General features: G+C 57.8%; 3 protein-coding genes across 7 annotated transcripts; 1 reads left to right on the top strand and 2 right to left on the bottom strand.

Moving 5' to 3' along the window:
* Positions 1–385: 385 nt before the first annotated feature.
* On the bottom strand, positions 386–5,573 carry SCAMP3 (secretory carrier membrane protein 3). The gene is made up of 9 exons (XM_047092964.1): positions 5,355–5,573; positions 4,951–5,028; positions 3,956–4,078; positions 3,741–3,861; positions 2,816–2,944; positions 2,011–2,170; positions 1,807–1,908; positions 1,134–1,251; positions 386–846 (listed from the first exon to the last, which is right to left on the bottom strand). Exons 1-9 carry the CDS (start codon positions 5,418–5,420, stop codon positions 700–702), a joined length of 1,044 nt encoding a protein of 347 aa, XP_046948920.1. The 5' UTR covers positions 5,421–5,573; the 3' UTR covers positions 386–699.
* Positions 5,574–6,006: 433 nt separating this feature from the next.
* Positions 6,007–14,770, bottom strand: CLK2 (CDC like kinase 2). Of its 5 annotated transcripts, none has more exons than XM_047092901.1 (13): positions 14,645–14,770; positions 12,855–13,024; positions 11,913–12,138; positions 11,138–11,225; positions 10,722–10,788; positions 10,433–10,549; positions 9,481–9,647; positions 8,620–8,714; positions 7,790–7,919; positions 7,602–7,684; positions 7,358–7,437; positions 7,082–7,172; positions 6,007–6,545 (listed from the first exon to the last, which is right to left on the bottom strand). In XM_047092901.1, exons 2-13 carry the CDS (start codon positions 13,022–13,024, stop codon positions 6,360–6,362), a joined length of 1,500 nt encoding a protein of 499 aa, XP_046948857.1. In that variant the 5' UTR covers positions 14,645–14,770; the 3' UTR covers positions 6,007–6,359. The 5 variants fall into 5 exon arrangements, with proteins under 5 accessions (XP_046948857.1, XP_046948858.1, XP_046948855.1 ...); XM_047092902.1 differs by having other exon boundaries at positions 11,138–11,222; XM_047092899.1 differs by having other exon boundaries at positions 11,913–12,141; positions 14,645–14,769.
* A 2,914-nt stretch (positions 14,771–17,684) lies between these two features.
* On the top strand, positions 17,685–26,405 carry HCN3 (hyperpolarization activated cyclic nucleotide gated potassium channel 3). Its single transcript, XM_047093030.1, has 8 exons — positions 17,685–17,962; positions 20,989–21,418; positions 22,327–22,488; positions 22,856–23,074; positions 23,487–23,633; positions 24,056–24,296; positions 25,106–25,270; positions 25,705–26,405. The coding sequence occupies exons 1-8, from the start codon at positions 17,685–17,687 to the stop codon at positions 26,403–26,405; spliced, it is 2,343 nt and encodes a 780-aa protein (XP_046948986.1).
* Positions 26,406–26,658: the final 253 nt, after the last annotated feature.

The raw sequence follows: 26,658 nt of genomic DNA, 5'->3' as shown, positions 1-26,658 counted from the left end.
TGCGCGGTGCGACCAGGGCGTCGGCGTCCGCCCGCAGGCCCCGCGCAGAGGGGGCGGTGGGGGTGGGGGCGGGGGCGGGGCGGAGCCTGCGCGGTGCACCCCGGGAGTCGGCGTCCGCCCGCAGGCCCCGCGCAGGGGCGGGGAGGGGGAGCCCCGCGGGGGCGGGGCCGGCGCGGGGCACCCCGGGAACGGGCGCCCGCGCCGGCCCCGCCCAGCCCCTCGGGCCCCCGGCAGGGGCGGCGGCGCCTTGGCCGTCGGTGGCGAAGCCGCCCGCGCCCGGCCTTCCCTTCGAAGCTCACGCTCTGCTTCCGCCTCAGACCCCGCCGCCGCACTCCGCTTTCTCTCCCAAAGACCTGGTTCCCAATAAAGACGCCGGAAACGGGGATTTGAGTTCCAGTTCCACTTTCTTTTTATTTAAATAACCGAAGCAACAGCCTTGGCACAGCAGAGGGACGCTGGGTTGGGGTGTGTAAGAGCTGGCAGTAGTGTGGCCTAATTGGGGGGTGGCGGGGCAAGCGGAGACTGGGTCACAGTGGGCTCCCCGCATCCCGAAGTCAGGGTCAGCAGTCACGGCCGTGGGAGCGGGGGGCACTAGAAAGAAGGCCTCGAGCAGCGCGCCTCACCGAGTCCCAGAGACCTCAGGGAGGGGGGCTAAGTGAGCTCCCCCGAGCGGCAGGGCCAGGGCAGCCCCGACGGGCGTCAGGGGGCTCGGAAGGCATTTTCGGCAGCCCCGGCGGCTGCGTTGGCAGCTGCGGTTCGCACCGCAGGGTTGGAGAAGACCCCAGCGGCAAACTCTTGCTGGGCCTTCTGAAAGCTGGCACCTGTGCGGCGGTACAAGGAGTGGATCTGCAAGTACATGGCGCGGTCATTACCGTGCGCGACAGCACCACCAGCACTCGCTGCCGCTCTAGCTATTCGTCCTTGGCTCGCTCCCAAAACACACACACACACACACACACACACACACACGCACACCCCCCACCCCCCCTCCCCCCAGAGGTCCATTAGCAGAGAAGCCTCCGGTCAGCCAGGCCCTCCCGACTTCCTCCAGAATGACCGCCCCTCCCAGGCCCCTCGGGGCCCATGATCTCACTCTTCCCGCCCACCTCCCCACCTCGAACACAGCCTCTCACCCGCTTCAGCATCACAATCCCCAGTACAGCGATGCCAGTGAAGAACAGGGCGACCAGCAGCATGAGCACGGCCACCGCCGGGTTGGCCTTCAGCACCACCAGAGCGGAGATCCAGCCACTGCCAGGAGGGGAAGGGGGCGGCGGTGAAGAGGGGCCACTCCCGGCAGGGCCTCAGTCCTCCCCGTTTCTTGGCTGGTTAGGGAGCAAACGTGCCCTATTCCCACCCATCCCACCAGGGGTCGCTCCCCTGTCAGCCTGGGGGCTCTCCAAGTACCAGGATCCCAAACTACATCCACTCTCTTCAAAGTTCACTTCCAGCTTCTGAACGACTGGCTGCGGGCTCTCCAAGCCTTTCCAGACATCCTCGCTCCAAACAGGCCTTTCTGTTGAGGGGGTCTCCGTCCCCTCTTCAAAAGTGCTTACGCATGCTTCCCCCAGGAAGCCGTCTCAGGTTGGCCACATGCACCTTTCCTCCCCCAAACCTATGCCTGTCTAGAATTCTGACTGGGCTCTCTATCCTGGAAGTAGGTCCTATCTCTCTCGTGAAGCTAGCACCTCCCAAGCGTAAAACACCACACCTCCTCCTCCTGAACAACCCCTACCCCAGTACCCAGGGCTGACTTGGTCTGGCGGAATGAGGGAAAGGGAGAGGGTGGATGGCAGCTTCACGGACCTGAACCCCCAACCTGGGATGCCAATGGCCTGCAGGACAAAGAGCACATCCTGGACGAAGAAAATGAAGAAGAAAACGAAGAAATTGAATGAACTGTCGCTCCTGCGGGACAGAAAAAATGGGGAGGGTGGGAGAAGAGTTAGGGCAGGAGCAGCAGACGTGGGGCCCATCTAAGGTTCTCCACCACCCCTGGCCTCAGCTTACCGGAAGGCCTTATACATGGGCCGGTACCAGCACACAAAGGAGCAGGGTGTGAAAAGGAGGGCCCAGAGGATAGAGAGCCCAAAGCCCGAGCCATTGCTGGTCTCCACGCAGAAGCTGGCCAGGCAGGCAAGAAAATTCAGAAGAAGAGCCAGCGTGCTGCCTGAGGGACGGAGGTGCAGGATGGTGAGCCCGGATGGCAACGAGAGCCCCCCTTCCCGTAGGGGCCCCCCACGCCCTCCTCGGCAAATACGGCAGAGTAAGGAAAGGGACTCCTGCCTTCACCAAATCCTCAACTCAACAGGGGAGACAGGTCTCTTTGCAAAGACATTTAAAGGACTCAGAAAATGTTTACGCACCGGAACAAGAGGCGGGGGAAGACAAGAACACACTTTTGCTAGGAGGCTGGAGAACAGCTTCTAGATACTACAAAAGGAGTCACCCAGGAAAACTCCTGGTGAAATTAGCCTTAAACTCAGAAGTTGAGAGGCACTTGGGTGGCTCAGTCGGCTTGAGCGTATGACTTCAGCTCAGGTCATGATCTCACCTTTCATGGGTTCGAGCCTTGCATCAGGCTCTGTGCTGACAGCTCAGAACCTGGAGCTGCTTCGCATTCCGTGTCTCCCTCTCTCTCTCTCTCTCTGCCCCTCACCTGCTCACACTCTCTCTCAAAAATAAACATCAAAAAAACCCCTCAAAAGTCGAGCAGAGATGAAATGCTGAGTTCTCGGAGAGTGGGCACTGGGGCAGGAAAGACGTAAAGGTACTACCAGCACTCTTCCTCCAGAAAAGGCTTGTCACTACTCACACATCCAGAGGTAGTACATGGTGGATACGGTCTTCTGAAATTCTTGGGGGATCTCCATGGAGATGTCCTGGAAAAAGCAGGGCTGGACTGGGCAAAAAGAAGGTAGAGGGGGCCAATTGTTCTGTCGAGCTGTAAGGCACAGAGAGAGTGGGAAGACCCCAGAAATGAGGCAAAGACCAACAAAGGAATCACCATCCTCCCTTCCACCCCAGGTCCTCTCTTCCATCTCCAGTTCAGGGTCCGAGGAGACAGAAGAGAGTGGCAAAAACAAGGCTGACAGTGTTTTCTATTATTTGCGACTTCGAAGGACTGTCAAGCACTTTGCATGGATGGCCTTGTTTCCCTCTCACAACAGTCCTGTCCAACAAGCACAAACGTTAGGTTATCTTTGTTTTACAAACAAGGAAACAGGGGCACCCGCTGGCTCAGCCGTAAGAGTGTGTGACTCTTGATCTCAGGGTCGTGAGTTCAAGCCCCATGCTGGGTGTAGAGATCACTTAAATAAGTAAGTATTTTTTCAAAAAGTAAGAAAACTGAGGGGCACTTGGGTGGCTCAGTCGGTTGAGTGTCTGACTTCGGCTCAGGTCGTGATCTCACAGTTTGTGGGTTCGAGCCCTGCGCCGGACTCTGTGCTGACAGCTCGGGGCCTGAAGCCTGCTCCACATTCTGTGTCTCCGCATCTCTCGGCCCCTCCCCTGCTCATGCTCTGTCTCTGTCTCTCAATAATAAACAAATGTTAGGAAAAAAAGTAAGAAAACTGAGGCACTCAAGATTAAGTAACTTACCTAAGCGCTCATAGGCAGGGAGTACCCAAATTCAATTAGTGCCCAAATTCAAAGTCAGCACTGTGGCTCCGGAGCCCACTCGCTCACATTCGTTTTGCTCCTTAAAAGTGTGGAACACGCCCCGCCCACGGACCGCTTACCGGCTGCGCCCCCCAGGGCGGCGTGCTGCAACTCCCGCTCCCTCCGATCCAACTCCTCGGCCTTCCGGTTCAGCTCCTCCTGCTTCTTTAGCAGCTCGGCTGTGGCTGCTGCAGCTGAGGCCTGCCCAGTGTGTGCGGGGCGAGGGGGGAGAGATGTGAGCCCTGGGCCCAGGTCTGGCCCCCACAGCCCACCCCCACTCGCACCTGCTGCTTACCTGGGTGCCGTAGGAACCATAGTTTTTGGGTTCTGTAGGGCTGAGCTTTCTGGAGGACTGCAACGAGGGAGCCGAGGCGGGAGGCAACGGGGCCGCGGCCGGAGGCTCATACGCTGGTGGGGGCTGTTGGTTTTGGAAAAGGCCTTAGGGATCACCTAATCCCTCCCGACGCAGGTATCCGGAGACTGTCTACCTCTGCATCTGGGTCCCCTTCCCCGCCCCCTCCCCCACAGAGAGCCAAATCGGTCAGCCCTCACCACCCCTCACATCCAATTCCTTAGCCGGGACTCAAGACACTCATCCACCGAACCCACCCCCTCCACTTTTTAAAGCTCTTGGCTCTTATTTTATTATTATTTTTTTTAATGTTTATTCATTTTGAGAGAGAAAGCGTGGAGGACAGGGGTGGTGGGGGAGGGGGGGAGAAGGGGCAGAGAAAGAGAGGGAGACACAGAATCCAAAGCAGGCTCCAGGTTCTGTGCTGTCAGCACAGAGCCCGACGTGGGGCTTGAACTCACCGACCGTGAGATCGTGACCTGAGCCAAACCCGGAGGCTTAACCGACTGAGCCACCCAGGCGCCCCTCTTTCTCTTTTAAAGTCTCGGCACTTTCTACTCCAGTGGAACAACAGGTCCAGCCCTCACTGCTTGCCTTCTGGAGGCACACCTAAGCATAACTCGTTTACTCAACTCCAACCAGTCCCATAATTTATTTTGTTCAAAGAAGCCTCCCCAAACACAGCCTTGGTTCAGGCCCTGTCAGTCTCCAGCCATCCCCCACCCCCCGCCAGGACTACCACTGAGAGCTCCAACGGGATCATTGACTCTGGTGTCTCCAGAAGGATTAGGCAGCCCAGGGCAGACCGGCCTCTCTCAGGGAGTTAAGATCACAGTGTCCCTTCCTTTGCATGCAGAAAAGTCCCCTGTATCCCGACAGAGTGAGCTTACTGGCACACCCTCCCCTTCCTTGTCATCCTATGCTCTCCAGAACCTCACCTCCCGGGTCTCAAAAGGGTTGTAGACGTCAAGGGTGGCATACTGCGGGCTGGGTCGGTGCTGGATCACAGCTGGGTCCTGCGGGCAGAGAGCTGCGGCTCAGCGGGCGCCTGGTGCCTCTGGTGCCTCTGGGGGAACTGACGGGGGCCTCTCCTAATGCCTGTGGCTCGTTGGAGGCCACGCCGTTGCCCCAACATTTGCCCCAAACCCTTCACCGCGCTCTGTTAGCACCAGCTCCTTACAGGGGCACGGCCCGCCCCCCGCGTGCTCACTGGTCTGGAGTCACCGTCACCCCCACGTGGCGGCCCTCCCCCGGCACAAATGTCAGGAATGGGAATACAACAAGTTAGCCCGTCCAGAAGCGAGAGGAGTCGGCCGAGCTACCGAAACAAGGCCGGCGTCACCTGAAAGGGGTTGTCAAGCTCGCCGGGCCCGGCGAAGGGGTTTCCGCCGTCTCTGCTCTGAGCCATGTTTGCAACTGCGGCCTGGGCCGCCCCTGCCCTCCACGCCCCTGCGCGGCGGCGGCGGCGGCGGCGGCTCCCGGAGCTCCCTCCGCTCCCGTCGGTCCGCCCGCTCCGCCGTGCACGGATTGGCCGCGGAGACCGGAAGGGTCCCGAGGATCCCCGCAGCGGCGGCCGGCTGCGCCTGCGCCTCCGCTACGGGCGAGGACGGAAGCGCCCCACGTGACGCCGCGGCCCCGCCCCGCAACGAACTACACGTCCCGGCGGGCCTCGCGTCGGAGGGCGGGCCCGCCAACCGGCTGGAGCCGCCGCAGGCCCTGCGCACGCACGCTTCCGCAACCGGAGTCCGGCTGGCCCGGGCCCCTGCCCGCCCCGCCCCCCCCCCCCCCCCCCCCCCAGCACTCAGACGAGTGCCCCCGACTGGCCCACAGGAACTCCCCGGCCACCGCAACCCTCTCGCGACACACCGGACGAGCCAGCGGCCGGGCTCGGGACGGTGCAGGGGGAGGATGGACCCCCTGGGTCCACAAACTCAGAAGGGTGGCCGGTCTTCTCATCCCTCCAGCCCAGCGTCCCAGACCTCGAACTCCAGGGGTGGGGGTCGCATGAAGCACGTCATTTTTATTTCACAAAGACTGTACAAAATTCCTTATAAAACATGGGATAGATGCCACCCGGTCACCTCATCCTGCCCTGTCCAGCTCAACAGCGAGGGGGCAGGTGACGGCGGGAAGAGTGTGGGAAGGAACAGCATTCTGTACAAGGCTGGGGACGAAGCAGTAGGTACAAGTTCTTCCGTATTTACACTATTTCACATATTCACAGGTATACAGGGAGCCAGGAGGAAGGAGCTGGCTCCGGCTCTGTTCTCTTATATAAAAAAGCACCAGTGTCCTGGACTGGACACCCACTGCTGCAGGACACGCAGGGGGGCCCAGGGCCTGATCGTCACCGACTGATATCCCGACTGGAGTCCCACAACTTGGTGTTGGGTGGCTCAGCCCGAAGGCGGGCGAAGAAAGGATGCTGAAGGGCTTCACCCAAGGTCAGCCGCTTAGCAGGTTCATACTCTAGCATGCTTTCAATCAGATCGAAGAGCTGGTGGTGTTCCTCTGCCTCGGAGGTCAGATACCGCTGGTGGTGGAGGGCAGGGAAAAGGTGAGGCACGACGCCTTACAGTTCCTGCCCTTTTTCTTCAAGGCCCTAACTTTCAACCTCAGAGGACCAAGCCTCTGCCGTTATGAATGCTATTGGGAACACGACCTTACGAGCGCTGCGGATACTACTGCTCAACTCCCTCCCACTAGCACAATTACTCCTTCATACTCTCTGAAGGTTCTTTCTGCTTGTATATCCTTGTCAACGTCATGAATCTTCTTTAGCTCCTCGTTAAAATGTAAGCTCTTCAAAGGTGGTTTATTCTTTTCTGTCTGACCTACAGAACCCAGGACATTACTGTGATCTCTGGTTGGCTCAAGAAATCCATGGCTATCTAACCTCCTTCCCTCCACAAAACCACTCCCTCGTATCTCTACGATACCCAAAGGGGCATTTCAGTTTTCCCCCTTCTTTCCTAACCCTCTCTTGTGAAGTGCATTCCAGGGGCAAACCACCTGAAGAAGGAAATGCCCTCTGGCCAGTGGGCGCAAGGTATCCCCAGCCTGGCTCACCCGCAGTGGTTTGCAGTTTTCTCGCACGTAGCGCCCTGCTGATGTGTTCTCATCCCAATCCAGGCGGCCCCGATAGAAGTATTTCTGCTTCCTAGAGGGGAAGGGGAGGTTGAGGAATCAGGAGGTTCCTTTTGTTGGGGGACATTTCCCTTATTCCCCCATCTTACAGTAGCTGGGAGGAGGGAAGGTGTCAAAGAAAAAAGAAAATTTGTGAAATCGACCAATTTCGAGGAGAGAGAGGAAAAAGGGTTAAGCTCCCCCCAACTCAAGGTTCACCTTGTCTTCCGGATCATCCGGGAAGGGATAGGACCCAAGATCCTTTCCATCATGGCTAGATGCTCTCTGTTGTCATGCGTCTGCGAAACGAAGACAGAACTGAGCACGGTGCCGCAAACGGGCTGCTGAGGACCAGCTTCCGGGATGATTAGCAAAGGGGAGGAGTGAGCAGACAGGTCCCTGGCAGAGAAGGAACCCAGGCAGGAAAATGCCAAGTGGGGACATAAGACACTCCACCGCTTACCTGGAACAGGGTGAAGCCAACATAGTACTCGAAGATGATGCAGCCTATGCTCCACACATCACAAGGCTGTGACCAGCCCAACTCTAGTGGGAATGGGAGGAACAAGGTGTTAGACGGCGCTTAGGGGGCCCCACCCTCCCCACCGCCCACCCTTGGACGAGTCCCTTCCCCTACTCGCCCCCACTTACCGAGGATGACCTCTGGTGCTCGGTAATGGCGAGTGGAGACGATGGTACTGTGGTGTTCATGGTCAAAGGTGGCACTACCAAAGTCCACCACCCGCACAGCTGTGCTCTTCACGCTGCGTTCATCTCGTTTCTAGGAGCAGAGCAGGAGGATGGACCCAGCCACCTGAGACCAAGATTCTACCACTACTCTTTAGAGTGCTTTCAAGCCTGAAAAAAAGCAACTTCACCCCCTGCTTGCTCCCATGCACAAAGGAGAATCTGCTTTACAGCTTCCCCGTATCCTGCAGGTAACTTAGGAGTGGGATCATGGGAGAGCACACAAGTCCCTACGTATGCGGACATTCCCCACGCACTGGTACTACGGTGCTTCTGAAAATAGGTCCAGAACTGAGCTTTCCTACAGAGAAAAAAAGTCCCAACCAAGTATCTTGAAAGCATTTGCTCTCTATTGGAAAGTTCTCTGAGCTCCTCCTTCCAAGTTCTCTTCCAAATTATATCTTCTTAAATCTTAAAAAAAAAATTTTTTTTTTATGTTTATTTGTGTTTGACAGAGAGAGACAGGGAGACACAGAATCCGAAGCAGGCTCCAGGCTCCGAGCTGTCAGCACACAGACCGACGCGGGGGCTCGAGCTCATGAACCATGATCATGACCTGAGCCAAAGTTGGATACTTAACTGACTGAGCCCCCCAAGCGTCCCTTAAATCTCTCCCTTTCACTCTATTTTGGTATTCGGGCTTACCTAGTCAGAGCCATACTGGGAGAGAACATGGGAGAAAGGAACAGGGGAGGAGAGAGGGGCTTTAAGGCCCGGCCGCCTGTCCATCTTACCTTCTCTAGGTTGTAGGTGAGTTCATAGTCTGAATTCACAAACAGAATATTTTCAGGCTTGAGGTCCGTATGTGTCAGCTTGTTATCATGGAGGACTGCAGGGGAGAAGACCAGGTCAGGGTTGTTCCAGGTGGCCAGGGCTAACTGGCACCAGTGACCCCAAGCTTGGTCACCTGGCTCAAAGCTGGTGAGGAGGCAGATCCAGAATCACTAGGCTGCTTTCTGCCCTACTTCCAAATGAAATGCCTGGTCTAAGAAGCACAATGCTTATCAGCATCAGAGAACAAACATGATTCTCAACTGACGTACAAAGAGTTTGCTACGCATTGCAGTTCTGTTCCTTGATGTGCGTGCCTAGCTGACGTTCCGTGAATTCAACTCTGGGAAACTGCATAGTCAGGAAGACCCAAGGGGAACCATGTACTTGTGTCTGGACCCCCCATCTGGCCCCTTGTTTGCCTTAGTCCCTGGCCGCACCTGCTCTGGTGGAAACAGAGAGCATCTCAGCTCAGACAAACGTAAGCCTCTAGCTAGGGCAGACTTTTTGTCTCTTTGTGCTTGCAACCTGACTTCTACTTTCCCAAGAAAGGGAAATGAAGGAAAAAAGAAGTAATCCGATCAATGCTTTGATTTCAAAGGCTTTCTCTTCCAGCTCCTGCTAGGCTGGATGTGGAGGAAGACCAATCGATGACGGTGAGAACACTGCTCAAGGAGTTAAGGAGGTGTCAACACGACAGTGAATGAAAGAACTGCAGACAATCGAGCTGACGGTTTAGGGGCTTCACCACTGCTCACTGACACAGAAGAGGCCCAACAGAGGGAGGGGCTGCCCCAGAGTCCATCTCGGCCCGCCCCACTCACACTTGACGGCCTGGCACAGCTGGAAGGCCATGTGGCGCACTTGGTGGATGGGGTAGGGCAGGTAGTTGTTGTCTTTGAGGAAATCGAAGGTGCTAAGGCCCAGGAGCTCAAAGGAGATACACATGTGGCCATGGTAGTCAAACCAGTCAAACATCTGGACACAGAGGCTGAGAAGAGATGAGGGAAGGGGGAGGTCTGATGAGCTCCTATCTGCCCACCACCCTTCCAACAAGGAGGGGCTGCAGGGCAGCTGAGTCCACATCCGTGGGTGAAAACCTGCCGGGCAGTATGACCAACAAATTCAGTTCGGCCAGCGAACGGCCTTTCTGGCACACCCAAGGTTCACACCATTTTCCTGCATCATTTTAAATAGTTAAAAAAGACTCCATTTGCTGAAGAGCTGTTGGTGCCGGTCTCCGGTGTGGACCCTGAACTGTCAAACTGTCATTCCTAAACCCTGACCCCGGCTCCCACTCCTGAGATCCATTCACCATCGGCTGCCAGTGGGCCCCGTGTTTCTACTGGCCGTCTCCTTAATGCCCTTCTTCCACGTTGGCTTACAAAAGGCGCGTGGACACAAATATTACACGTAAATGTCTGTCGCCTCGGCAACACGGTTCTAGATATCAAAAAGCTCAAGTGATTTTTCACGGAAAACGTTGATTCTCAGTCTCAGGGCCATTTCCAGGGCAGAGCTCTACAGAGGCCACCCTGGCTGGAGCCAAAGTGCAGAGCAATCTAAGTGCCCTGACAACAAGGGGAACAGACTAGACAATGTCACACACCCTCTCTTCCTGCCCTAATGTCCTACTAATCTAAGATGATGACGAAAAGATGAATGGATGAGAAGGCCCAGGACTCCCCTGCCTGCCTAACCCAGGCCGGGAGGGTTTGGGTTCTCCTGTACAGGAGTGGAGCCTCTCAGACCCCCACACACCCCTCTGCTGCTTACTTCTTATTGTCAGGGTCCTTCTCGTTGATCTTCTCCAGGACGTTGATTTCAAGTCGAGCTGCTTCCTTATACTTTTCCACGTTCTTAATGATCTTCAGGGCGACTCGAGCCCCACCCCTGTGGTGGCCAGAAGAGGTTTTTGCTGGGTCATCAAGAACATCTCAAAATGAACGGGGCTGTCCGGGGATTAAGAAATCCTACCTTTGGCCAATCAGCAAAAACACCCCCAGACTGACCCTCAGCACCTCGCCACGCCTAGGAGTACGGAGCAGGGAGGGGCTATAGTTACCTGCGATGGTCGACACACTGGACAACCCGGCCGAAGGTCCCCTCTCCCAACGTGCTGACAATTTCATCTGAAATGAAACAGAGCAGGGTCGGGGAGAGGGAGGGAGAGAAGGTGGGGAATGAGCTGAGTTGGAAGAAAAAAGGGTACAGCAACCTGGGGTGAGATGAAGGAAGGGGGAACAGATAACAGATGGTCACAGGGGAAGAACACCCCTGTGTGATTCCCACCACCTTTAACCCAGGGGCCATGAGAGCTGGGAGTGGACAGCAGAGGTCAATTCTCAACAGCAACTCAAACCACCCAGATAAACAACACCACTGAGGAAAGGCAAGAGGCTGTGACTTGGGTTGGCTCGGGACGTTAGGATGGCTATGGGACCATTACAGGCTATAGGATTGTTACGATTTGGCTTGTACATCGCTCTTGTAGCCAGTCCCCGACGTGGTAGATGAGGTGGCCCTCAGCGTCGTCCTCTACACTCTTGGCTCTCCGGCTGCTGTGCTGCTGTCGGGGGGCGGGGGGGGTCGGAGCAAGCCAGGTGTCGGAGCGGGGGCCGGAGGGAGGCGGGGTGGGTGGTGGAGGGGTCACCGGTCACAGGCGCCCAGCCAGGGGGGACAGACGATGATGGGGGACAGTGGAAGGGAACACGTCAGATGCAGTAAGGCGGATCGGGGTGAGAAGAGAGAGCGGCGCATAATCCCAAGTCCCCAAACCCAAAACGGGAACAGGGAGAGGAACGGGCAGAGCAGAGAAGTGGTGTCGTTGCCAGTGTCACCCGCAACCCCATGCTCCACACAATGCCCTTCCAGGCAGGCACCGATCTCCCTTTGCCCCCACCCGAGCCCACCTACTGAGGGGCCGTGGAGCCCAGAGCTTGGGGGAGAAAGGCAATTCACAGGCAAGGTCTCCACTACAGAGTGGAGGCGTCTGGGACAGAGGAGCTGTCCCCAACACAACAGGCCCAGCATGCCGAGGAAGGCACCGGGGTACAAATGCTCCGTGCCCGTCCACCTCCAAAGCAGATTCCAGGGCCCTCCGAGAGCTGGAGAGCTTCCGAGAGAGCAGAGACTCAGTGCCCACCTCAGTGTTCCTGCCCCAGTGCTCAGCTAAAAACAAGGGTGCTCCTCACTTACCAGGGTCCTAGAGGGCCGGAGAGGAGTGGGGAGAGGAAGGGCCTGGGCGAGCACTCACCGAAGACGAGCGGCTGAACGTCCGGCTGCGCCGCCTCCGCCGCCTGTGCTTCCTCCGGCTGCCGCGCTGGCTGCGGTAACTGCTGTCCTCCCGACGGTACTCATAGGAGTGCCGGTAGTCCGGGTCGTAGCACGCTTCTCCCCGGTCCCGGCTGTAATCGTTGCGCCTGTAGCTGCCACAGTATCGCCGGTCGTACACCCGCCGGTCCGATGAACGGTCATCGTAGCTGCTGTTGGACAACAGACACCCATTAGGTGCATCTGTTCAGGCCACACTCCTTGCCCCACGACAGGACGAGGTCCTCCCTCAACAAGGACAAAGAACGATGCTGGAAGAACTGCTCTCAGACACTCATGGGGCCATTCTGAGGACCAAGGACCAGAGGAGCGAAATCATTAAGAGCAGACGAGGATCCCCACACCTGCATGCCACCAAGACCCCCGAAGGGACACAGGCAGAACCGCTCCCTCTGGGGGCCTCCCCCGCCCCCCGCCTGCCACTAGGGACATAACAGGTGGAACAAAGAGCCACTTCTTTCCTCAGTCGTTCCTGACTGACATCCAATTCTGCTCCAAACTATCCTTAACCCACCCCTCCCACGCTGAACACGCAGACCTCACTTTGTCTTGTCTGTTATGTCCTTAGCTATCTCTAGACCCTACCCTTTTACACTTCCTCTCCCTTCGCCCGAGACACTTCACCCTGGTTCTTGAATTACACATCCTGCCCCAATCCAACCAAACTGCTAGATGCTTCCTCAGCCCCTTACCACGCCCTTCCTCTATGATAGCACTCTTAACACCACAGTGCAAATGGCTCATTCTGGTAACAGTCCTGAGTGGCCCCTTACCCCAAGCGCTCAGCATCTAACCAATAAATCTCTGCTGAATAAATAAATGAGTGAGCGACCCCGAGGAGGGGTTTTTCCCCCTGAAGCCTCACCTCCGGGAACGGACGTGGTAGCTGTCTTCCCGCCGGCGCCGCCGGGTCCGGTCACTGCTACTTGACCAGGAGCGGCTTCTTCGTCTCTTATGCTTCCGGCTCCGATAGTGTTCGTGGTAACTCCCCCGGCTGCCTCGCTCTGAGGAATGGTACCTTCGGGGATGAGGCATCTGGAAGAAAAGGAGAAAGAGAAATAGTGGAGACAGGCTCGGAGTTTTCGGAGCTCCCCTCCAAGCACTGGCTGCCCCAGGGGCGCGAAGCTGCTTTCTGCTGCCACTCCCACCTCTTTTCACCTCCCACAACTTCCTTGTGCTCACGATTCCTCTTTGATGGGAGTACGTATCACTTGACAACTCCACTAGAAAACTCTAGGAGCCTGCCCCGCGCCCCCAGCCCTTTCCTCTCATTGCTCTATGGACTTTCCTCAAACTTGGCTCCGTAAAGTCTTCGGGTCGGGGCCACAGCTCATTCCAGGTGAGACTGTGTAATTGATGCACACTGCCACGGTTCACCCCTGGCCGGAGTCTAAGCTCCATCGACTCCATGCGACTTCCTTACAACCACCGGGGTAACATTTTAGCATACGCTATCACAATACACGTTTTACAATGAAGAGTGTATCTCTACCTCCCCAACTAGACCATTCTGTGTCCTGTGGGCAGCAATCCAGCATACCTGGTTTCTACATGCGGTGGCATACACCAAATATAGGCAGGCTCCAGGGATTTGGGTCTGACCTCTTGAACTGCCTTAGTCAACTCTCACTGGCTATCACCACGGGCCAAACTCCCCTCAAAAGTTTTTAATACAGAAGGCCCCAAGCTGCAGTCTGATTTCCATTTGCCCCTCCCCTCCTGCTAAGGAAATAGAGAATAACTGGTTTTTAATTAGTATCAGCACTGCTTGGCTAAAAGCTGGCCTCCTTCCAGTTAGTTATTGGAATCGGAATGGCATGGTGCACAAACGCTTTTCTTCCTTAAAGGAAAGAAACCAAGAGAGAAATCACTGTCACAATCCAGAAAGATAAAAATATGACAGCAAAATAAAATTCAACAGGCCCAGGGACTGAAGTCTTGGGGGCGGCGGGGGGGGGGGGGTTAGGTGTGGAAAGGCTTAATGATTCCAACATCTGGCTCTCATTCTGAGCTTTCTACTTCCCAACCTCCTCAAATCGAGGAGGGTGATATCGGACTCGGTCCTGGTCTAGAAGGCCTGTGGCAAAGATGCAAGCTGCAGATTTCACCCCCCGCCACAGGGTAACCCAAGCTTGTTCAGCACAGCCGCACAAACATCCTCTCGGCACACGGCACACTGCCACCAAAGTTTCTCACGCCCCTCCCCACCAGAAGCACCTGCAGTTTACCTTTCCCAACTTATAAACCTTTCCCCCTTTCTCGCTCAGAAAATCCAGAACGAACTCTTGGAGTCAAACTCCTTCCATGCCCTCCCAGTGACACGGCGGGTCCTCCTCATCTCCAGCCCCGCTCCAACTTTGATATTCTGCTCTTTCTCCTCTCGGGAACCGCTCCCCTCCCTGCTCCATCACCCCTTCCCCTACTCGGGCCCCTCCCAAGTTTGCTGGAGGTCCTCCCGGGTCCGCCCGGGTCCGTCCAAGGCACGCTCATCTCCCACCTCTGCTCCCTACCCCTCACCTCCGCCGCTTTGCAGGTCCCTACCCTCCTCCTCTCCTCTCGCCCCGCCGCCGTGCCCCCAGCCCAAGGCTACCCCCGCCCGCCCCGCGGTCGCCATCTTTCCGCGCGGCCCCGCGGCCCGCCAGCCCGCGCGCTCACCGTTCTGGCGGCGAGGCCCGTGCGCTTGTCCCACAGGAAGTCCGTGATGGCGGCGGCACTGCGGCCGGAGTCCCGGCACCCCCGCGGCGACGAAGTGCGGCTCCACCCCCCCGACCCGAGACCCTGGGACCTCCCGCCTCGTTCCCGGGCTCCGCTCCAGTCCCGCCCGCCCCGGCTCCGTCCCCGCCCCCAGGGTCCGCTCGGCGCCGCTCGCACCGCCCCCGCCCGGGGCCCGATCCCAGCTCGGTCTCCGGCTCTGGCCTCTCCGATCCGCCGCCGCCACCGCGAGCGCGCACGCACGCACGCACGTACGCACGTCCCGCGCCCCCGCCCAGCTGCCCCGGGCCCCGCCCCCAGGGCGCGCACGCCGCCGCGTCCTCGCGTAGCTGGCGGGCGCGGCGATAGGAGCGCCGGGGGTGCGGGGGCGCGGGGGTTCCAGCGCGCCCGCGGCGGGGCGCGGGGTCGGCCGGGCGCGCTCAGTCCCGCCGCGCGGCCTTTCTGCTCAGCTCGTTCCTCTGTCTTGCGCCGTCTTCATGACACTTCTGCGGCTTACATTGTGAGGTTTGGAGGTTTAAAAGGGACCTGGAAGTTGTCGTTTACGAGTGTCGCCCCTCCACACAGCTTTTGAGGCGTGGTGGTGAGGTCTGATTGTCCGGCATGGCCAGTAAATATCCAGTTCTTAAAACAGCCCAGTTACCTAGCCGCCGCAAGGAGGGGCGGCCCCCTTTTGTCCTGAGCGAAAGGTACGCACCTGTGGGTCAGGAGGTAAGGCCGTGGAGGAAGGGTTTGAGAAAAGGAGGGATGGAGAATCAGGTGCTGAAAGAGGGGAAGACACTCGAGAACTGTATGTTCCGAACTCACACATAATACATGGGAAGTGTAAATGAACTGAGTTGGAAAAGGGGTGGGGGGGGGGGAGAAGAGGAAGGAGGAGACCTTGAGACAAACTGGACCGAGTTAGAGGCATGATGGAAGGAACTGAGACATAGAAAGGAAAAAGAAAAAATAACCTGAGAGTAATTATATTAATTCAGGACATATCAGAGGGGAGCTGGGATGGAAGGTAGTTAGATGGAGATTAGATCGGTTAGCCAGAAATGGTTTAGGAAAGGTTCCCTAAAATAGAAGAGTAAGGGTAATGAAGGGGTTGGAAGGAAAGAGGGGAAAATTCCCTTCCTCTTCCACGAACACCTTTCCGGATCATGCGTTCATTCAGCAAGCATTTACTGAGTATCCACGGTGTGTGCCAGGCGCAAGGCTCCTGTTCTTTGGAACCCCACAGTCTAATGGGAGAGAAAGACCTGTAAACGAATAATGGCAGCCTTGTGACAAGAGCTGCCATGAACACTGTAAGAAGGCTCTGGACTAGAGGCGCCTGGGTGGCTCAGTTGGTTAAGTATCAGACTCTTCACCTGAGGTCATGATCCCACAGTTGGTGACTTTGAGCCCCAAGTCAGGCTCTGCACTGATAATGTGGAGGCTGCTTGGGATACTGTCTCTCCCTCTCTGCCCCTTCCCCAGTTGTTCTCTCTCTCTCTCTCTCAAAATAAATAAATAAACTTTAAAAAAAGAAAGAAAGCCCTGGATTAGATCTAGTTGGGGAAAGGAGACTTGGAAGTGTGTTTCTAGGTTTCCTAGAGGAGATACTATGTGAGGCAACACTTGGAAAGTGAATTGGAAAAGGATACCGGGCAGAGAAAGTATTTGCAGAGGGCTGGAGACAAGGTAGAACAAAGCCTTTCAGCATGATCAGAGTCCTGGCTTTCAAGAGAGGGACTATCAGAAGAGAGGCTATTGAAATTAGGTCCATGGGGCGCCTGGGTGGCGCAGTCGGTTAAGCGTCCGACTTCAGCCAGGTCACGATCTCGCGGTCCGTGAGTTCGAGCCCTGCGTCGGGCTCTGGGCTGATGGCTCAGAGCCTGGAGCCTGTTTCCGATTCTGTGTCTCCCTCTCTCTCTGACCCTCCCCCGTTCATGCTCTGTCTCTCTCTGTCCCAAAAATAAATAAACGTTGAAAAAAAAAAAAAAAAAAAAAAAGAAATTAGGTCCAAATTTTGCAGGGCCTGGTAGGTCATTTTAAGGAGCTTACAGGTAACCTTCCCTACAGAAGATGGAGAGGTTTGAAGGACATGTTGCATTTGAATCTTAGGAAGGTAACTCTGGCAGACTGTGGGAAAAGAATTGGCCTGAGAGAGTATAGGGCCCCTTATAGAGGCTTCTGAAATAACCTAGGGGAAAAAATGCTGAAGGCTTGAAATAAGTCAGTGGCAATAAGAAACGGAGATGAGGGGAAGAATTTGAGATGTTTGGAAACTTCTAGCACTGAACATCACACAGCACTGCAGTCTCCTTGTTCTGTCTGCATACGGGCACAGCCGAGCTTGGCTTTACAGCAGGACTTTTGTATTCAACTTTGTATCCGCAGTCACTCTTGCTGAAAGTTAGCAGTATGAATTTGCAAATGAAATACTAGGAGGAATATGGAGAAGACGAGAAGAAAGGAGTATGCCTAGGAGAGTGCTGAGAGGAAGACAGTGAAATGCAGGAAGTCCGTGAATTGGAGTGACCGTTCCCCACCTCTTCTCTGGTCCCCAATTCCTCGCCCTCCGGAGACTCCGGGATCTACAACCAGCGTCCGCTTTTCCCGCCATTCACGGACGGCTCCGCCTCCCTAGAGCTCATTGGCTAAGAGCTCATCAACACCAGATCACGCCCCCTTCGTGACTCCGGCTGTGTTTCCCTGCCTCTTCCTCCCTTACTTGGGGGCCCGCCCCCATCTGCTAGGCCACGCCCATGCCGGAGTCTTCCCTGGAGGCGGGCTTCCTTGGCCCCGCCCTCTCCTGGGGAGGCTCCCGCCAGGGGGCGCCGCGCAACCCGCCGCCTGCCTCCCGCCCGCGAGTCTGGCGCACACACCCCCTCCGCCCCGCGAGCCGGCAGCTCGGAGCCCGCCGGGCTGCGCCGGCTCCTGCTACGGGAGGGGTCGGCGTCCCGGATGGCCGCGGCAGGGTCTAGGACGCCAAGCGTGTAAGCCACTGGGCATCATGGAGGCAGAGCAGCGGCCGACTACGGGAGCTGGCGAACGGGCGACCCCTGGGCTGGAAGCGGCGCCTCTGGCTGCTCCGGCGCCTGTGACCGCGGCCTCGGGACCGCTGCCTGGGTCTGGGCCCGAGCCCAAGAGAAGGCAACTCGGGACGCTGCTCCAGCCCACGGTCAACAAGTTCTCCCTTCGCGTGTTCGGCAGCCACAAGGCAGTGGAAATCGAGCAGGAGAGGGTCAAGTCAGCGGGGGCCTGGATCATCCACCCCTACAGCGACTTCCGGTACTGGGGCCCCAGCAAGGAGGGCGGGGGACACAGATCCCACCCCCATGGGCCGCGACACGGAGGCAGGGCACGCCTCACCCTCTACAGACTCTTCGTTTCCGGCCCGGGGGTCCTTGGGTGGGACAACAGAGTCACTTCCCCCAGTCTAGCCTGGGAATTCTTGGGCGAGGGATCCCCAGCCGGAGGTCTTCAGTGACTTGACACCAGAGGAGACACTAGAGACCTGGGTTTACCGTTTCAGGAATCCAGAACTCCACCTGGACCACAGGGACTACTGGAGTTAGGGACGACTGCCTCCTGCAGTCCTGCCGGCTGGGGATCTGGGAAATTATGCCATGTTCCAAGGCTCGGGGTCAGCCTGAGGGGGAAACCGAGCTCTGCTGTCTCCTACCCCCAGCACCTGCCTAGTTCAACAGGGCCGACTACCAGGAAAAACAGAGACGCTGGCGGGGCGCGGGCCGGGGTTGTCCCGGCTGCGGTTCTTGCCGCTGTCCCTGGTGCTGAAGGCGGGATGTAGCGGGGCAGGGCCGGGACTCCCAGCGATTGAGGAAGCAAGACAGGGGCACCCTCCCAGGTGCCTATCAGAGGGACCGAGGGTGGAGGTGGGGCCATTTCACAGTCCCCGTCAGGCTGTACCTCTACATCAAGGTCGCTAGGGGAGGAGAGCAGCTCTGTCCTTGGGGGAAATGAAGGACAGCTTTTGGATGAGGCAACAGTGTGTCCAAAGCACCTCAGGTGGGGAGCAAAATGAGCAGGAAAGATGAGGTGTGGATCAGGAGCCTGGAAACACAATTGGAGACCTGGACATCATTTTGAACCCACAGACATACACACTCCCTAAATGTTCCTCTTTCTCCCATTGTTCCTTTCTCTCCCCTCTTCTTTACTGCCTCATCCCTACCCCACCAGAGCACCTGTTTTAGCCTCCTGTGATCTCCCCCCCCATTTTACCCGCAGATGTGTCCCCAGAAGCCGTGTGTTATCATGCCGCTTCTCTATCTTCTCTACTGCATCACCCGCTAAGCTTGTGACTGCCTGTGAGTCAGGCTGTGAAGACGCTCCATGGCTGGGCGAGCCCTCTCCTCTCCTCCCCTCCCCTCCCCGCCCCTCCTCTCCCCTCCCCTCCCCTCCCCTCATTTCTCCTCCCCTCCCCTCCCCACCCCTCCCCTCCTTTCTCCTCCCCTCCCTCCCCTCCCCTCTGCTCTCAGCACACAGTACAGGACTCTCCAGTGGCCCAGGAGGGAGGGGAAGGGGGGGGTCAAGGATTTGTTGTTGATGGAAAGCACACGGTCTGAGGGGCTTCCTGGAGACCTGGCTTTGGGGACCCCTGTGCTTCTTTTAGAAGCTGAAGAGATTGATTTCGTAGTCTGAGTCAGAAAGGGCCGAGTCCTGAGTTGATACTGCAATTAGGTGTGTCCTGGAATTAAACCACTCTAGCTAATGCTGTTTTTAACCGCTTCAGACTTCTCTGCATGGAAGCTTCGCTAGCTTCCTCCTGACCTCTCCTTTCCACACTTTCACCACAGCAGTGTGGCTCTCCCCTGCCAGTGCCCTTGTCTGGGCTTGGCCAGAGCGCCAGCAGGCACAGGGAGATTAGGGAAGGAAAGGCGTGCAGAGCTTTTAGCCTCGCTGCCTCAGGATCTCCCGTGGAGCTTCTCTATGTGCAACCCTGTCTGAGGTGCTGGGGAGGGGGGTGGGGCATCCCTAAAAAGCTCAGTTCGGATGGGAGGCAGAACAGACTCCCCCCCGCCCCATACCCTGACACGGATGAGCAGATCCCACCAGAGAACCAGGAACTATGGGTCCAGCTGGGTTGGGAAGGGAAGGAGGGGTGGGGTGGGGAGGGCTGGGGAGGGCGTGAAGGCCTAGACTAGGGATGGGCAGAGAGCTGAGATGGAAGCAGCAGCAACCTCTTCAGAAATCTGGGAACAAAAGGTGGGTGAGTCATAAAACCAACCAGTGCTTGTACGGCACTATCGTATCCATTGTCTCAGTGTGTGTGTTTTCAACACTCCTGGGAGGTTAGCACAGGGTAGCTTATCTTTTTATTTTACTTTAAAATATATAATATAGTGACATAAATCATGTACGTGATATTACATATATATTATACACATTAAGCAGGTATATGTATCTGTACATATGTACATGTATACAGTGAGGATTTTTATGTGTAGTAGGTGCGTGTGTATAGCAGGCATCTGGGTAGGATAGCGTATAATGATACATCATGTTGCATATATATTCAAGATGCACGTGCGTGTATACGTACATATATACGTCTACGCGCACACACGTGTATATGTAATTCCAAAGCACACCCCCCTGTAACGACCATCCAGGTCAGGAGAGACTAGGTTGCTGGCACCCCAAAGCATCCTTACTGCTCCCGCAGTCCTTTCCGCAACCTACTTTTCTAACTTCTGAGGCACTCATTCTCTTACTTTTCTTTATAGTTTTACCACTTTCCTGTGAATTGCTAAATACTGCAGTTTAGTCTTGCCTGTTTTTGAACTCTGTACAAGTGAACTCATCCACTGTGTATCCTTTTATTTCTCGTTTTGTTCAACATCGAATTTGCAAGATTCAGCATGAGGCTGCCGTTGGGTGGTGTCAGGGTTGTCTATTATTCTGGGGCGTGAGTATACCACAGTCTATTCACCTACTGTGTTTATCTTATTTATCTGCATTTTTCTACGGATGGACGTGTGGGTCGTTTCCAGATCCAATGCTGCTATGAACATTTCTGTATACATCTCCTGGAGCTCATATTTCCCTTGAGCGTGTGTATGCTCCTAATGGAATTGCTGGGTGGCAGGGAATGCAAATGTTTAGCTTTACTAGATAATAGCAAACTGGCTTCCCAAATGGTGGTCCCAGTCTACGTTCCCGCCGGCTGTAAGTGGCCATCCCGTTATTCGGTAATCCTTGCCCACTCTTGGCTGTATCAGACTATCTGCCGTTTGTCTGGTGGCTGGTGAAGTGTCATCCTGGCCTTCCTCCCCACCCCACCCCCACCTTAGGTTTTACTGGGACCTGATCATGCTCCTGCTGATGGTGGGGAACCTCATTGTGCTGCCTGTGGGCATCACCTTCTTCAAGGAGGAGAACTCCCCACCTTGGATCGTCTTCAATGTCCTCTCTGACACTTTCTTCCTGTTGGATCTGGTACTCAACTTCCGCACAGGCATCGTGGTGGAGGAGGGTGCTGAAATCCTGCTGGCCCCTCGCGCCATCCGGTCTCACTACCTGCGCACCTGGTTCCTGGTCGACCTCATCTCCTCCATCCCCGTGGATTACATCTTCCTGGTGGTAGAGCTGGAGCCACGACTGGACGCCGAGGTCTACAAAACAGCGCGGGCCCTACGCATTGTGCGCTTCACCAAGATCCTCAGCCTCCTGCGGCTGCTCCGCCTCTCCCGCCTCATCCGCTACATACACCAGTGGGAGGAGGTGGGGCAGGGAGGTGGGCAGGGGGGCTCGCAGACCCCTCCGGGACGGCGCTATGGGTGGGGCTCCTGGTGATGCTACGGGGTGAGGCAGCTGGGTGGGCTGCCTCCAAAGTGGGTGGGTCAGTAGCAGGGGCAGAGTGAGGGTTCAGGGGGTACCCCCCCACACACACCCGGAGGTGAGGAGGGCAGAGTGCAGAGGCTGGAGGAGCGCTTGCAGGTTAGCTGGACTCTGGAAGGAGGGAGTGGGAGACATTGGAGTTCCAGCGGCAGGGGAGCAGGATTTAGGGGTGCAGAGTGTGGGCTCTGCAGTTTCTTTCCCTGTGATCGTATCCCAGTTTACTATACGCTATAGGAGGCTTGGTTTTCCTCTTCTAGAAGATGAAAATGTTAAATATACTTACACATGATGAGGTGTATCATAAGGATAAAAGGAAATAATACCTGTAACTTAATACCTCCTAGAACAGTGCCTGGGACATAGCAAGTTGTCAGCGTGTTTTCTGTGAGTGTTACTGGAGGGAAGGGGGCTGTTGGCATGAATCCTCGCACACGTGCCCCGAGGACATGACACCGGGAATGCCCTCTCTCCTCTTTTCCAGTGGGCACAGCCTGGGCAGCTTGTGCAGTAGATTTTTTTGAGTTTCTGCTGTGACACTGTGTGTGATTCTGGGCACGTGACTGGCATCGATTCCCTCTCCGTAAGATCGGAGAGTAGTAGTAACACAGCCAACTCTGTATTAGCTGTATGTGTGCTGTAGAGCTCTGTGCAAATGAATAATAGCGCATTTTAAAGATCCATGGGGGCTGGGGCTAGAGAGAAGTTCAAGGAGAGAATTGGCAAGGCCAGGAGTAGAGGAGGACCGGCGGGGAGGGGTCCTGTCCACAGCAGTCGTTCCTCGGAATCCTCAGATCTTTCACATGACCTATGACCTGGCGAGCGCGGTGGTTCGCATCTTCAACCTCATCGGGATGATGCTGCTGCTGTGTCACTGGGACGGCTGCCTGCAGTTCCTGGTCCCCATGCTGCAGGACTTCCCCCCTGACTGCTGGGTCTCCATCAACCACATGGCGGTGAGGACTCCCGCGACTCTGCCTTCCGGGCCCTCGAAGGGCTCTTGTGCTTGAGTAGCAGGGCCGAGCACTGGGGCCGGAGACGGGAGCTGCCGAGCGAGGAGGTGGGGAGCTGAGGGGGGGGAGGCTATCTACAGGAAGTGCTGTTGTGTTGGAGGGAGCAGGCAGGGCAGGAAACCTAGGCAAAACGGACCCCCCCCCAAGCTGCGGAGAGGCCCCCAGAACCAAACTGAAGTGCCTCCTGGGAGGCCAGTCTGAAGCAGAAAGGGGCACACAGAAGGACCGCCAGAGAGGGAGGGGGGGGGCAGGAGGACAAGGAGGCTCTGAGGAGGCTGTGCCCAGCTGTGCAGTACACTCTGCCCTCCAGAACCACTCGTGGGGACGCCAGTACTCCCACGCCCTGTTCAAGGCCATGAGTCACATGCTGTGCATTGGCTACGGGCAGCAGGCACCTGTCGGCATGCCCGACGTCTGGCTCACCATGCTCAGCATGATCGTGGGCGCCACGTGCTACGCTATGTTCATCGGCCACGCCACCGCCCTCATCCAGTCCCTGGACTCTTCCCGACGTCAGTACCAGGAGAAGGTGAGCAGGGGCCGGAGAAGGAAGGGGTGGGCCTGCAGGGGGGCTAGGGGCTGGGTAGCTCAACGTGAGGCCTGTGCTCGTGCTCCTGTTGGGTCTCCGTGTCCTTCCCTGCCCTGTGTCCGTTTGTCCCATGCCCGTGTGTGTGACTTCCTCCTTGTTTGGACCTATGTCCCCGTCCCTGGGCCCCTCCTCTGCCCATGTCTGGACTTTCCTGTCACTGTGCTGTGTGTCCTCCCCGTATCCACTGCTACCCACATGTCCTTCTGCGGCCCTGTGTACCCCCTCTGTCCGTGTTTCACCCCTCCGGGTCTGGCCTGTGTCTGTGATCTTTCTTCCACACGTACCCCGCCACTGCTCCTGCCCCACGCGTGTCTCTGCACCCTCTCACCCACTGCCGTCGCCCGCCCCCCAGTACAAGCAGGTGGAGCAGTACATGGCCTTCCACAAGCTGCCCGCCGACACTCGGCAGCGCATCCACGAGTACTACGAGCACCGCTACCAGGGCAAGATGTTCGACGAAGAGAGCATCCTGGGCGAGCTGAGCGAGCCGCTTCGGGAGGTGGGACTGGGCCCCGGAGGGGGCTGTGCAAGGACCGGGGCTTCTGAGGTGCCGTCTGGGGTACGGGCTCCTGGTCAGCAGGTGCACCTATAGGGAGCGGGGCCTGCGGGGGGCCTCGTGGGAGGCCAGGCCTTGGGGGGGGTGGGCTTTTAGGGGTTAGGGTCTTTCTTGAAGGTCTTACGGGGGTGAAGGATATGCGGGGAGGGCCTGCAGGGATCTCTGTTTGGGGGGCACGGTCCCGCGGGGGATCACGGGAGAGCTCTGGAGGCAGGAGTGCAGGGATGGTCCCAGGCCCACTGAAGCATCCCCATCCTTTGGCAGACCATGACCCCAGGGGTGGGGCCTCTGGAGACAGATGAGCTCGATGGGGGCACCTCGGGGGAGGGGGCGCAGCCTGCCTGACAGGCCCCTCCCCTGCCCAGGAGATCATTAACTTCACCTGCCGCGGCCTGGTGGCCCACATGCCACTGTTCGCCCACGCCGACCCCAGCTTCGTGACAGCGGTGCTCACCAAGCTGCACTTTGAGGTCTTCCAGCCAGGGGACCTCGTGGTGCGCGAGGGCTCCGTGGGCAGGAAGATGTACTTCATACAGCACGGGCTGCTCAGCGTGCTGGCGCGCGGTGCCCGGGACACCCGCCTCACCGATGGATCCTACTTTGGGGGTCAGCAGGCCTCAGGGAGGGTGGGGGGACTGGAGCAGGGGACAGAGGGCAGTTGCTCCCCTGGATCACTGTGCAGAGTTCCTGCCTGGCTGTGTGCAGAGTCAAAGACTTCTAGCCCTTCCCTAGGCCTCCTGAGTCGGAATCTCTGGGCCTGGGGCCTGGAGCTCTGTGGCTTTAAATAGCTTCCTAAGAGATTCTGATTGGTAGCAGCAGGGCGGGGGTGGGGAAAGTTCCTGGGCCACTGGGCCTTCTAAGACCCTCAAGCGGTGAAGTCTGGGGACCCTAGGAGACGAAGGAAAGACAGGAATCGAGCCATACTGTTCCAGGGGCTTGAGTTGGACGGTTCCCTGGTGGGGTGCCCTGTGGGGGAGGGTCCCGGGACCCAGGCTGCGACAGTGGGGGCCACCCCACCAGATGTCCTCTCTCAGGCCCCAAACCACCCCTGCTCGCTAGCATCCCTGGGTGCCCTTTGCCCTTTGGCACTGCTTTTCTCCTTCTGGGTTGCCCTTGGACTTCATGCAAAGGGGTGGGAGGGGCAGGTACACAGAGGGCACTGCCCCAGGCCTGCCCCTTGGACCAGAGCAGAGGAGGTGGCTGGGAATGGAAATGACTGGAATAACGGAGCCAGCAAGGCCCACCTGTGTGCCAGCTTTAATCTGGAGAGAGTGAGAAGGATGGAGGGAGACGATGCTCGGGGCATCTCAGGGCCTTGGCCCCGGGCAGAGAGGGGGCCGGGTCAGCTGCCGCGGGCCTGGTGAGAGGGCGTTCTGGGGACTGCGGTCCTGAGGGCCTCTTCCCGACTTGGACAGAGATCTGTCTGCTGACGCGGGGCCGGCGCACGGCCAGCGTGCGCGCTGACACCTACTGCCGCCTGTACTCGCTCAGCGTGGACCACTTCAACGCCGTGCTGGAAGAGTTCCCCATGATGCGCCGGGCCTTCGAGACGGTAGCCATGGACCGGCTGCGCCGCATCGGTGAGGCTCGTCCAGCCTGTCTGCCCTGGGTCCTGGCTGCGTCCCCACCCCGCCTCCCCCGCGAGGGGCCCCCAACCTCCCAGGGCCCAGGCTCCGGCGCTTCGGCATCACGCCCCAGCCCGCGCCACTCCCGGCAAATGCCCCGCGAGGCCTCCGGCACAGTGTCCCCTGCCCCTGGAGAGATGGCCCCGTGGCTCCGTGCCGAGTCCTCCTTCCCTCTCACCCTCTCAGAGACATCCTTTCATCCCTGACCCTCTTTCTCCACCCCTGCCTCCCAACCTTCACCCCCTCCCCCCATCCCCGTCCTCTCCTTCCCACCCTCACCCGCTGTCGTCCTCTGAGTTCATCTTCTTATGCTCCTGCTCTTTGATACCCGACCTCCAGCTCGGACTCCTTCCCCATCTCCAATCTCTCCCTCCCCGGACCATTTCTAGGCAAGAAGAATTCTGTCCTGCAGCGGAAACGCTCCGAACCAAGTCCGGGCAGCAGCGGGGGCACCATGGAGCAGCACTTGGTGCAGCACGACAGGGACATGGCCCGGGGCGTTCGGGGCCTAGCCCCGGGCACAGGAGCTCGGCTCAGCGGAAAGCCAGTGCTGTGGGAGCCCCTGGTGCACGCGCCTCTGCAGGCGGCCGCCGTGACCTCCAGTGTGGCCATCGCCCTGACTCACCAGCGGGGCCCTCTGCCCCTCTCCCCTGACTCTCCAGCTACCCTCCTCGCTCGCTCTGCCCGACGCTCAGCTGGCTTCCCGGCCTCCCCACTAGTGCCCGTCCGAGCTGGCCCTCTGCTGGCCCGGGGCCCGTGGGCATCCACCTCCCGCCTGCCTGCCCCACCTGCCCGAACCCTTCATGCCAGCCTGTCCCGGGCTGGGCGCTCCCAGGTGTCCTTGCTGGGTCCCCCCCCGGGAGGAGGTGGACGGCGACTAGGACTTCGGGGCCGTCCCCTCTCCGCCTCCCAACCCTCTCTGCCTCAGCGGGCAGCTGGTGACGGCTCTCCTGGGCGTAAGGGCTCAGGAAGTGAACGCCTGTCCTCCTCAGGACTCCTGGCCAAGCTGCCAGGGACAGCTCAGTCGCCCAGGCCATCAGCGCCTGAGCCAGCTGCCCCCCGGGGCCCCCAGCTCTCTGCCAACATGTGAAACCCTTGGGTAAGCTCTTGGGTGCGCCAGTGTGCGCCCGAGGGCAGATGCCTCTTGGGGAAGGCCAAGGAGACCCGAAACACGGCCCTGTGGGAATATCTCCCCAGGAGATGGCCTCTGTCCTCAGCTCAGGCACCCTGCAGCCTGTCTGACATCCTCCTAATCCACTCACTCGTTCATCAAACGTACTGAGCGCCTACCGCATTCAAGACACTGTGCCAGGCGCTACATGTCTTCACTGCCAAGTAGAAGT

This window comes from Lynx rufus, unplaced genomic scaffold, assembly GCF_022079265.1.
Source record: "Lynx rufus isolate CCGP_SWC_20201006 ecotype Redwood Valley unplaced genomic scaffold, mLynRuf1.p SCAF_31, whole genome shotgun sequence".
Classification (NCBI taxonomy): domain Eukaryota; kingdom Metazoa; phylum Chordata; class Mammalia; order Carnivora; family Felidae; genus Lynx; species Lynx rufus.
The sequence above is the reverse complement of the archived record's forward strand: the minus strand, read 5'-3'. Positions and strand labels throughout refer to the sequence as shown.

Bases quoted from the DNA above. Each gene is read 5' to 3' on its own strand.
- HCN3 (XM_047093030.1), top strand. From the start codon at position 17,685: ATGGAGGCAGAGCAGCGGCCGACTACGGGAGCTGGCGAACGGGCGACC. The intron at 21,419-22,326 runs GTGGGGCAGGGA...CGGAATCCTCAG, and splicing joins ACATACACCAGTGGGAGGAG to ATCTTTCACATGACCTATGA. The intron at 23,634-24,055 runs GTGGGACTGGGC...TCCCCTGCCCAG, and splicing joins TGAGCGAGCCGCTTCGGGAG to GAGATCATTAACTTCACCTG.
- CLK2 (XM_047092899.1), bottom strand. From the start codon at position 13,024: ATGCCTCATCCCCGAAGGTACCATTCCTCAGAGCGAGGCAGCCGGGGG. The intron at 12,142-12,854 runs GTGAGGCTTCAG...GTTGTCCAACAG, and splicing joins TACCACGTCCGTTCCCGGAG to CAGCTACGATGACCGTTCAT. The intron at 7,438-7,601 runs GTAAGCGGTGGA...TTCGTTTCGCAG, and splicing joins TTGGCTTCACCCTGTTCCAG to ACGCATGACAACAGAGAGCA.
- SCAMP3 (XM_047092964.1), bottom strand. From the start codon at position 5,420: ATGGCTCAGAGCAGAGACGGCGGAAACCCCTTCGCCGGGCCCGGCGAG. The intron at 5,029-5,354 runs GTGACGCCGGCC...CTCTGCCCGCAG, and splicing joins AGCTTGACAACCCCTTTCAG to GACCCAGCTGTGATCCAGCA. The intron at 2,171-2,815 runs GTGAGTAGTGAC...TCCGTCCCTCAG, and splicing joins CATGTACTACCTCTGGATGT to GCAGCACGCTGGCTCTTCTT.